Source organism: Dipodomys ordii, unplaced genomic scaffold, assembly GCF_000151885.1.
Source record: "Dipodomys ordii isolate 6190 unplaced genomic scaffold, Dord_2.0 Scaffold171, whole genome shotgun sequence".
Lineage (NCBI taxonomy): Eukaryota > Metazoa > Chordata > Mammalia > Rodentia > Heteromyidae > Dipodomys > Dipodomys ordii.
The window spans coordinates 963217-974159 of record NW_012267387.1 but is presented as its reverse complement, the minus strand read 5'-3'; the positions used below and the strand labels follow the sequence as shown (position 1 = coordinate 974159).

The 10943-nt window shown below is 52.3% G+C and overlaps 1 protein-coding gene across 1 annotated transcript in view; it reads right to left on the bottom strand.

Moving 5' to 3' along the window:
• Nucleotides 1-117: 117 nt before the first annotated feature.
• Nucleotides 118-10943, bottom strand: part of Mcoln1 (mucolipin 1) — a 12419-nt gene continuing 1593 nt past the window's right edge. The window contains exons 2-14 of the mRNA XM_013033591.1: nucleotides 7501-7706; nucleotides 6575-6742; nucleotides 6329-6494; nucleotides 5069-5177; nucleotides 4712-4808; nucleotides 4433-4532; nucleotides 3919-4025; nucleotides 3650-3799; nucleotides 3468-3569; nucleotides 2966-3088; nucleotides 2015-2230; nucleotides 457-584; nucleotides 118-322 (exon numbers count right to left, since the gene is read on the bottom strand). Of these exons, the coding sequence (XP_012889045.1) occupies nucleotides 286-322; nucleotides 457-584; nucleotides 2015-2230; nucleotides 2966-3088; nucleotides 3468-3569; nucleotides 3650-3799; nucleotides 3919-4025; nucleotides 4433-4532; nucleotides 4712-4808; nucleotides 5069-5177; nucleotides 6329-6494; nucleotides 6575-6742; nucleotides 7501-7706 (1709 nt within the window). The 3' untranslated portion in view covers nucleotides 118-285. The remainder of the gene's footprint in view (nucleotides 323-456; nucleotides 585-2014; nucleotides 2231-2965; nucleotides 3089-3467; nucleotides 3570-3649; nucleotides 3800-3918; nucleotides 4026-4432; nucleotides 4533-4711; nucleotides 4809-5068; nucleotides 5178-6328; nucleotides 6495-6574; nucleotides 6743-7500; nucleotides 7707-10943) is intronic.

Below are 10943 nucleotides of genomic sequence, written 5' to 3'. Positions count from 1 at the left end.
GCCCCGGCCCCGCCCCGCGCGCCTGCGCGCACGGAAGGTCGCCGCCGGCCCGCCGAGCCGAGTGTGGCGGACACTTAAAGGGGCCGAGTTAGAAAAAGAGAGAGCTCCGAGTTTATGTTCCCATTTATTTAATTCCCTCCCCTCCCTAGTGTCCGTCCGGATCAGCCCAGCCCTCTCGGAGCGGGGGGCCGGGGGGGGCAGCGAGCTGATCCTTAAAAGCAAATTCTTGAAAATAAATAAGCTGGGGGCTCCCAGCAGTCCGCAGGATAAGGTCCATAGCCGTCCTCAATTCACAAGCAGCGAGTGGTCCTCCGGGGCGTCCCTGGACGAGGGGTGCGGGGGGGGGGGGGGAGGGCCCTCTGTTCTCCGGGCCCCCCCCCCCCCCCCCCCCCCCCCCCCCCCCATCCCCCCCTTACCCCCGGGGCCCCCCCCCCCCAGCCCGATCTCGGGTCGAACCTTGCGCAGCAGCAGAGCAGGCTGCAGGCCGAGCCGCTCCCGCGGCGGAACTTGCCAGAGGTGGGGCTGTCCTGGCACTGTGCGATGTAGGCCTGGAGCTCACTCTTCTCTGCGCCTGCGCCAGGGTGCTGGGGAGACACGCACGGGGTCCCTGATGAGGTCTGCCATGCTGCCCCCCTTCCTCCAGCCATGTGGATCTCCCCGTCCCTCTCTCCCTCCTTCCCTCTGATGGCAGGAGGGCTCTCCCCACGGCGTTCCCACTATGCCCTCCACACATTCTCCATCTTGCCCAGAAGGACCCCACAATGCATGCCACATCTTGGGACAGTTTGATGCCCTCTGAAGTAGGCCCAGCACCCATGGTGGGGCTTGTCAGAGCCTGGGTTGGTACAGGTATTGGGCACTTGTGAGAACAAGGCCCAAATTTATGCATAGATGCTCTCTGTGCGTGTGTTGTATGTGAGACATCAAGTGTTCAGTAAGACAAGAGGTGGTTCGTAGGGCCTGCGTGACAAAGGCATTGTGAGTAGTACCCCTTAACCTCCCTTAGCAACTACCATCGTTACTCTAAATCTGTTCTATACAGCTTTTGTTTTCGTTGTTCCCTCCCCCATATGCACTCTCCCTTGGACACTGTTCTCATCTGTCTAGAATCTTCCAAGATAATGAGAATGTTCAATTATCTAACAGGTCTAAATGAATTAGCCACTAGCCAGCCACAGAGGCTTTTGGGCATTTGATGTGTGTGTTCCGTTTTTGTTTTGGGCCTTTTCAGACAGCCTCACTATGCTAGGCAGGCTGGCCTGGAACTCTCCAATATTCGTCCTGCCTCAGTTTCCCAAGTGCTAGCATTACAAGCATATTCTACCATGCTTGGCTGAGGCACTTAAGGTATGGATCTATCCTCTAAATGTAGAACTGAATTTGGAATTTCAATTCAAATCAAAATTTAAGTAATCATATGGCTAGGGAGCTAGTCATAGAACATTCTGGAAGCCTTCCTGGAACCACCTTAATGCCAGTCTTTAGCAGAGTCTTCTGTAACCTTCCACACTTCTTTCATACCTCTCGCCAGCTGACCACTAATCATCCCTTCACATGCCCTCCATACTCCCTGGAACCTATTGGCTGGAAGAATTTTGTCTTCCCCTGCTCTGCATCTCCCAGACATGCTGGTGTCTCTCCTCTGACTGCTACAGCTTGCTGGAAAACCATGGCTCCTGGCCACTCCATGAGACAGGGAGATTAAGAACCTGGCTTTCAGAATCACAAGGTCTTGGGTTGAGCCTGACAATACATTCAGCCATTAACAGTGGCCAAAGTTCCTCAAACTCTGAAATCAGTTTCCCTGGAGGGTAAAAGCAACCCCTGGAACATAGGCCCCACCTTGACAATGTTGGGACGGAATTAGCCATCTCTGTGCCCCACCCCCATGCCAAGGCACCCTCTCCGTGGGCTTTCCATTCCGTGGCTGGCAGCCCCAGAGCAGGATGTGCGTGTGAGTGGGAGGCACGCGCATGCGCAGGAGGTCCCTGTGGGCCCAGCAGGTGCCGCTGACCTTAATGGTGTCATAGGCCCCGGTGATGAGCGCAATGAAGAGGCTGAGCACCATGTAGATGAAGAGGCTGATGAAGGAGTAGAGGTAGAGCTGGGAAAAGAGCCACACCAGGCTGCTGCGGCCCTGCTGAGCCTGCATGGCGGCGAATGTTACGAACATGTCATCCCCGTTGATGAGCGAGAACAGGCACTCAGACACCATGGACAGCGAGCGGAACTGTGGGCAGGAAGGTGAGGTGCAGTCAGCCTGGGTCACAGAGGTCAGTGGGCTCAGTGCCAGCAGTCAAGATGGGCCTATCTCAATGTCAGTGGATCAACAACAAAGCCACGAAGCCACAGGTCACACAGGGTGCCCGGTGGCTCACACCTATAATCCTACTCAGGAGGCTGAGATCTGAGGATCTGCCAGCCCAGGCAGGAAGGTCAAGGAGACCCTTTTCTCAATTAACTAGCAAAAAGATGCAAGTGGGGCAATGACTCAAGTTGAAAAGCATTAGCCTGGAGCACAAAAGCTCAGGGTCAGCATTAACTTTGAGTTCAAGCCCCAAAACCAACACACACACACACACACACACACACACACCACAGAGTCAATGTCAAGGCCACTTGGGCTCATAAAAGATGCACAACAACTGTTATAGTCCGGGTCAGCTGGGGGTGGGGGATGGGGTAGAGGGCGTGTTATAGGAGTCTGTGTACCCGGTGACAGCATATAAGATGGGCCCTGGGCTAGGAATGCAGCATGCATGGAGCCCAGGGTTCAATTCCTTAGTACCACATACACAGAAAAAGCCTGGTAGGAAAAAAAAAGAAAAGATGAGCCCATCTGAATGTCAGTGACAAAACCAGGGGTCCAGGTGGGTCATTCAATGTCATTATATCAACAACCAGTGCTCAGAGGGCTCGGGGGAGGGGCCGGGACCCCTGGACGGACACTCAGAGCCACACTTACCTTCACGTGGTAGGGCCCCAGCACGATCCAGCCGCAGAAGCAGTAGCCCAGGTAGATAACAGCCACACAGCAGCAGAAACGCATGACGCTGGGCAGTGCCACCCGCAGTGTAGCAATGAGAATCTGCAGGAGGATGAAAGGGCTAAGGGGGGGGGCCACATGAAGTGATGGCCATGACCCAGCCAGCTGTTAGGTGAGGGCAGGAAAGTAGGTTGAGACTCATGGGGCAGAAGCTGGAGAGGGCTTGGAAAGGGGCGGGGCCATCAGGGGGAGGGGCTGAGAACGTGCCACAGGTGGACCCAACATGCACCAGTGCCACTTCCCAAGTTCAGGGACAGGGGTGTAGGGGTGTGTGTGTGTGTGTTGGGGCCAAAGTAAGAAGCCTGGGTAACAGAACTACGTGTCCTGTATTACTATGTATAGGTTTATTTGGGGAGCCAGGAAAGGTCACCCAGAGAACCTGCCACATCCCTGCGCCAGCCAACTCAGGTGTGAGGCTCACGTTGTACTTGTGGAAGAAAGTCAGGTAGCGGATGACGCCGACCCAGACTAGCAGCGTGGAGGTGCCCAGAAGAATGCTACACACATCGTAGCTTGCCAGGTTCTGGGGATACAGAGGAAGGTGTCAATCCACCGGGTCAGAATGTGGAGATAAGGTGGCGTGGGCCCTGGAGCTGGACCCACCTTGGCCTCGATGCCAATCTTCATGATAGTGCCAGAGACAGTGAGCACATCACTGGTGACCAGTAAGATGTACCAGCCATTGACGAACTCCAGCCGCTCCCACAGGCTGATCTCCCGTCCCCGCTGCCGCCACATGAACCTCACAAACTCCTGCACGAGGAAGCTGGGTGAGGGTCTGCCAGGGCCCATCCCGGAAGCCCCTGGCCCTCGCACCGCCCCCTCTAGGCTGGGCAAGACAGGCACTGGAGCTTGTGATGCTGGGGCCTCACATTCTGCAGCAGGAAGCCACGCAGCAGCGAGCGGGCGCACAGCAGGAAGGACAGCGAGCAAGTGAGGATGACCACGACGTCAAACAGGAGCTGGAAGCTGTTGTCACCTGCAGGTGGCACAGCATCATGGGAAACCTTGGCTGGGGTCAGGCCAGGGCTGCAGACCTGGGGGCTGCATGGCTGGGTTGTTGGGGTTTCACTGTTTTGGGTTTTGTTTTTCTATGCTAGTCCTGGTACTGGAACTCAGGGCCAGGGTGCTGTCCTTCAGCTTTTGTATTCAAGGCTGGCACTCTGCCACTTGAGCCACAGCACCACTTACAAGTTTTTGGTAGTTAACTGGACATAAGAGGCTCTTGGACTTTTCTGCTTCAGCTGGTTTCGAACCATGATCCTTAGACCTTAGCTTCCTGAGTAGCTAGGATTACAGGCAGGAGCCACTGGTACCTGCCACATGGCTGGTTTTGACTAGCCAATGTGCTCCAGACATCGGGGCAACCAGGAAAGGGGGGCTCACCATGACTGGAGACACTGGGATGCTTGCACTCCTGGATGTGGGCTTGGGTCTCTAGCCGGATGGGGATGCGTCCACTGTGAGCCTTGTTGTCAAACGTGATCTATAGGGCAGGGATCAGGGAGAGGCAGGGTAAGCCTGGGTAACCCAAGCTCCCTGAGACCCACAGGCCAGATGCTTCTACTAGCCCTGGCCTCTCCTCCTCTCCCCATGGCCTTAAGCCAATGATCCAGAGGCCCAGAGCAGGCAAGACGGCAGCCAGAGGCCCAGCAGCGCCCTCACCAGGACACTGAAGGTGTAGCAGTCGGGGATCTCATTATTAATGAGGCTCTGCAGGTTGATGGTCTTCAGCTGGAAGTAGATGGTGACGTTGATCAGCCTAGGGAAGGAGCTGAGGTGAGGCCCACGGGCCTAGCTAGCCCCTCTGAGCCTGGCACCAGTGCCCCCACCTACTTCCACTCTGCAGCTAGCAGAGGAACCTCTCACCAGGCTGTGGTGAAAGCAAAGGCAGCCCTGCTCAGGCTGGTCCCAGCCCATAGAAAGTGGCTGCAGGCCCACAATGCCCGGCATCCCTCCACCTCCATCCCCACCCCCGGCCTAGACCTTGAGCCCTCGTGCAAGCAAGCCCGTGGGCAGTACTTGTGGAATTTGAGCGTGAGGTTCCTGTAACTGGAGCTGACGTCCAAGAGGGCCACATCGTCACTGGGGGCATCAGGGGGCCTCTCAGGGGGATCCACCTGGATGCAGTCTGAGGACAGGCAGTCAGGGAAGGCCCTCAGGGAGCAGGGAGGCCCAGGCTGGTCTCCATCCCAGCATCCCCAAGCGCCTTTTTCTTTTTCAGCCAGTCCTGGGCTTGAACTCAGCCCTGGTCCTGGCCTGGATGCTGCCCTTGACCTTTTTTGTTTTTTGTTTTTGCTCAAGGCTAGCACTCTATCACTTTGAGCCACTTCTAGCTTTTTCTGATGGTTAACTCATCCTCCTGAGTAGCTAGGATGACAGGCATGAGCCACCATGGGCAGCTGGGACCTTCTTTTGTGAAGTACTAGTGATCTAGCACTGGGCCTGGGAAGCTGGGCATATCCTCTGCCACAGGGCTACAGTCATGGTCTGCCTTATTCTCAAGAGAGACCCAAGGACCTGACACTTGATTGGTCCCTAAAAAGTTTAGTGATTGAGGGGCTAGGAAGTTGGCTCAGTGGTAGAGTGCTTGCCTCACATGCATGAGGCCCTGGGTTCAATTCCTTAGCACCACATAAGCAGAAAAAGCTGGAAGTGGCGCTGTGGCTCAAGTAGTAGAGCACTAGCCTTGAGCTGAAGAGCTGAGGGATAGTGCCCAGGCCCAGACTTCAAGCCCCACAACAGACAAAAAAAAAAAAAAAAAAGTTTCGTGAATGAATGCTTAAGTTATGCCAGGTTCTTTCTGTATGTCATACATTCCATTATGGGCATTGCATGTGTTAAATTAGTTACAGTCAAGTCTATACCATCTCCCAGGAGAGCAAGGGAAGGATCAGGACATTGTGACTTTTTTTTTGTCGATCATGGGGCTTGAACTGTGGGCTTGGGTGCTGTCCCCATGCTCTTCAGCTCAAGGCAAGCGCTCTATGGCTTGAGCCACAGCGCCACTTCCAGTTTTCTGGTGATTCATTGGAGATAAGAGTCTCATGGACTTTCCTGCCCAGGCTGGCTTTGAACTGGGATCCTCAGATCTCAGCCTCCTGAATTATGATTACAGGCGTGAGCCACTGGTGCCTGGCTTTGTTGTTACTTTGGTGGACCACAGGACCTCACCCAAACTAAGGAACATCCTACCACCAAGCTGCACCCCAGCCCCTGTATCAGGATTCAAATCCCAGCAGTCAAATGTTCCCACCAGCGTGCCCCGCCCTGCCCACTCACCAGTGACCACCATTGGGTCAATGTCAAAGGTATCGTTGGCAGGATCCACGTGACCACGGTGGTAATATCGTTGGCACAGAGCCAGCGCTGAGCCATTGGTCCCGGGGCCACCCCCATCCCGGACATAGGCATACCTGCCCAGTGACACCTCGGGCAGCATCAGGTACTGTGAGCAGAGAAGGGGAAGGGCTGTCAGTCCCACCTGCTCTTGGACATGAGACCACCTCCTGCCCCTGGCCACTGTACCTGGTCCACCGCATGGAAGATGGCCTGGTAGAGCTGCTCCCGTGTATATGCCGCAAAGGTGTCGTCCACCCCATCTGAGTAGCCGAGCAGGAAGAGATGTCGGAAAGCAATGGTGTTCTCTTCCCTGAATGTCACCACCAGCTGGTTACTGAGCCCAAACAGGATGAGCTGGGGAGGGGGCGGGCAGAGAAGGCTGGCCATGATGGACAGCTCCCTCTGGGCCTGGTCCATCTTTTGAGCTAGATTTGAAGAATATTGTTCTTTCCTGTTCCCCTCCTTACCCTCCCCCCCACATCTAAACTGCATGTCCCATTCATTGCCATGACCCCTGTGCGCACCCCAGTACAGACACTTGTATATCTCATGGGGCATACACACGCAGATGGCACACTGGCTTCTCTGTCAAACACAAATGTCCAAGGGACCACTGTGATTGGATCTCCTGACTGCTGGGGAAGGAGAGCACACAGGCCTAAAGTCACAGACTTAGAGGAACAGCAAGAATTTAGGGACTGGTTTGTTTGTTTTGTCAGTTGTGGAGCTTGAACTCTGGGCCTGGGCATTGTCCCTCTTCAGCTCAAGGCTAGTGCTCTGCCACTTTGAGCCACAGCGCCACTTCCAGCTTTTTCTGCTTAGGTGGTGCTGAGGAATCGAACCCAGGGCCTCATGCATGTGAGGCAAGCACTCTACCACTGAGCTACCTTCCCAGCCCGAATTTAGGGACTGATGTGTAATTTATAATGGGGTCCTCATTGCTCAGCACAGCCTGGTGTGAGGGAGAGCATCGGGCTCAGCTACTACTGTCAATTCTCTTTGGGATCCACAGGGCACCGGTCTAGGTTCAAATCCCACCTCCCAGTCAGAGCTTGGTGCTGCACTGGGACAAGCCCATGGCTGTTTGGAGATGCCTGGTTGGCTGGTCTTACCTGGACAGTGACCACTAGGATCTTCACCACCTGTAGCACCAGCTTGCATGGTTTACGGCCCTTGGCCCGGAACTTGTCACAAGGACTCATGAAAAAGTACTTGAGCCGGCGACGGAGGTCTTCCTCTTCTGGGGAGATGGAAGGGACTGGGGAAGCCCCCACATGAGTTCCATACCCAGGATTGGGGGTCAGGAGCCGCTCTGTCTCTAAGGCAATGGGAAAGGGCAGTGAGGATGAGGCCAGGGCAGCTCTGTGACAGGTGCAGCCCAAGGCCTGAGAGCACCTTTTGCCTCCTTCCCCAACAAGATACCTGCCCCCCCTCCCCAAGCTCATGCCAAGGAAGAACTCTGAAAGGCTTAAGAAAAACTAAATCCTAGGCTGGGAAGGTAGCTCAGAGGTAGAGCGCTTGCCTTGCATGCCTGAGGCCCTGGGTTCCATTCCCCAGCACCACATAAGCAAAAAGAAAAAAAAGCCAGAAGTGGTGCTGTGGCTCAAGTGGTAGAGCGCTAGCCTTGAGCTGAAGAGCTAAGGGACAGCGCCCAGGCCCAGAGTTCAGGACCCAACTGGACCCCCCCAAGAAAAAAAAAAAAACCTAAATCCTGTGCTGGTGGCTTATGCCTGTAATCCTAGCTACTTGAGAGGCTGAAATCTGAGGATCACTGTTCAAAGCCAGCCTGGGCAGGAAAGTCCGTGAGACTCTTATCTCCAATAAGCCACCAGGAAATTGGAAGCAGCGCTGTGGCTCAAAGTGGTAGAGTGCTAGCCTTGAGCAGAAGAGCTCAGGGACAATGTCCAGGCCCTGAGTTCAAGCTCCATGACCAACCAAAAAAAAACGCAAAAAAGAAAACAGAAAAAGAAAAACCAAGCCAGGCATGGTAGTGCAAGCCTGCAACCACTCAGAATGTGAAGCAGGAGGATTAACAGTTAAAAGCCAGCCTGGAGGGCTGGGAATATGTGGTAGAATACTTGCCTAGTATGCATGAAGCCCTGGATTTGATTCCTTAGTACCACATAACAGAAAAAGCCAGAAGTGGCACTGTGACTCAAGTGGTAGTATGCTAGCCTTGAGCAAAAGAAGCTCAGGGTCAGTGCCTAAGCCCTGAGTTCAAGCCTCAGGACTGGCAAAAAAAAAAAAAAAAAAAAGCCAGCCTAGAGAGAGAGAGAGAGAGAGAGAGAAGGGGGAGAAGGAGAGAGAAAAGCCAGGCACTAGTGGCTCACATCTACAAATCCAAGCTACTTGGGAAGCTAAAATCTGGAGAACTGAGGTTTGAGACCAACCTGGAAATAAGCTTGAGACCTCCTTTCAATCAATACCTAAGCAAAGTGGTACGTGCCTGTATCCCAGCTATGATGGGATATTAAAAATAGGAGGATTAAGGCCCAGGAACATGCTCAGACAGGAAGCAAAATACTGCTAAAAAAAAAAAAAAGATATGTCTCTATGGGATTGTAACCTTTTTGTACCACTTAACAATAATAATTTTAAAAAGACCTGTTTCAGCTGGGCACTGGTGGCTCAAGCCTATAATCCTACCTACTCAGGAGGCTGAGATATGAGGATCATGATTTGAAGCCAGCCAGGCAGAAAAGACCATGCAACTTTTATCTCCAATAAACCACCACAAAACCAGAAGTGGTGCTGTGGCTCAAAGTAGTAGAACACTAGCCTTGAGCTGAAGCTCAGAGACTGTGTCCAAACCCTGAGTTCAAGCCCCAGGACTGACCAAAAACCAAACCAAACAGTAGATCCTCTACCTATCCAAGTACAGGCCTTGAGTTCAAACCCAGTACTACACATGTGTCTGTGAATATACCTACTTTTTTTTTTGAGAGGTCAAATCAGGAGTCTATAGAAGAAATCCAGCGACTGCAGTCAGAAAACTTTCAGCCTTGAATACACTTAACACTGTTAGAAAACTGACCCATGAGAGTAGTAAAGCAAAGAAAGAGCAGAAAAACAATACCAACAAACCAGATCAACTCCAATGGAGAGCTAAAGTGGAATGCCATGGTGAGTAGAGGAGAGCTAGGAGACAGGAGGCGTGGCATTGGATACGCATACTTAACATGCACAAGTCCCTGGGTTTGATCTTCAGTATCACAAATAAAGGTTTTATTTTTTACATCTGGGACTTTAGGTCAAGACTTGGTCACTGTCCCTTAGCTTTTTCACCCAAGGCTGGTATTCTATAACTTGAGCCACAACTCCACTTCTGCCTTTTTTGGTGTTTAACTGGAGTTATAAAAGCTCATGGACTTTCCTGTCTGGGCTGGTTTTGAACTATGATCCTCAGGTCTTAACCTCCTGAGTAGCTAGGATCACAAATGGGAACCATCCCAGGTGTCTTTATCTTTTTTTTTTTTTTTTTGTATTTCCAGTGGTAGGGATTAAACTCAGGACCTGGGAGCTGTCCCTAAGTTTTTTTTCCCTCAAAGCTAGCACTCTACCACTTTTAGCCACAGCTCTACTTCTGGTTTTCTGGTGATGAATTAAGAGATAAAGCGTCCAAACAATGGGTTCAAACCACAATCCTCAGATCTCAGCCTCCACAGTAACTAGGATTACAGGTTTGAGCCACTGGCACTTGTCCTATTTTTATCTTCTCTATATCCACAAGTTGCTGAAAACTACACAGCCTTAGGGTGAAGTCCTGACTCATGGCATTTCCCTCGCTCCTAACTAAAAAGTAAGAGTTAAGTCAAATGGAGGGACAAAGGGTGAACAAATGCAGAAATGGTACTCACTGACACTATGTTGAAAATGAACTATACAACTTGTCTATGAGCAAGTTGCCAGGGCCTCTGAGGACCCTTGTCTCAACTCAGGACAAACCCTCAGTCTCCATTTTAAAACAGAAATATAAACACTACCCCAAGATGAAAGAATTGTACATGTTCCCAACACTCAAAGAAATGATCAGTGTTTGAGCTGATGGATATGCCAGTTACCTTATATCATTACACATTGTATGTATAGAAGGGCCAACCTGTACTCCATAAACATGTAAAATCCCTATATCAATGAGAAATAAAAACTATTTTTGCAAGTTACACAAGCCAGGAGCTATGCCTGTAATCCTAGCTACTCAGGAGGCTGAGATCTGAGGATCCCAGTTCAAAGCCAGCCTGGGCAGGAAAGTCTGTAAGACTCTTTTTTTTCCCCCCCTTAAGACTCTTATCTCCAATCAACCACCAGAAAACTGAAAGTGGCACAGTGGCTCAAGTCCCATGACCAAAAAAAAGAAAGAAATGTAGCCGGGCGCTGGTGGCTCACGCCTGTAATCCTAGCTACTCAGGAGGCTGAGATCTGAGGATTGCGGTGCAAAGCCAGCCCGGGCAGGAGAGACCACCGTGAGACTCCTATCTCCAATAAACCACCAGAAAACCGGAAGTGGCGCTGTAGCTCAAGTGGTAGAGCACTCGCCTTGAGCTGAAGAGCTGAA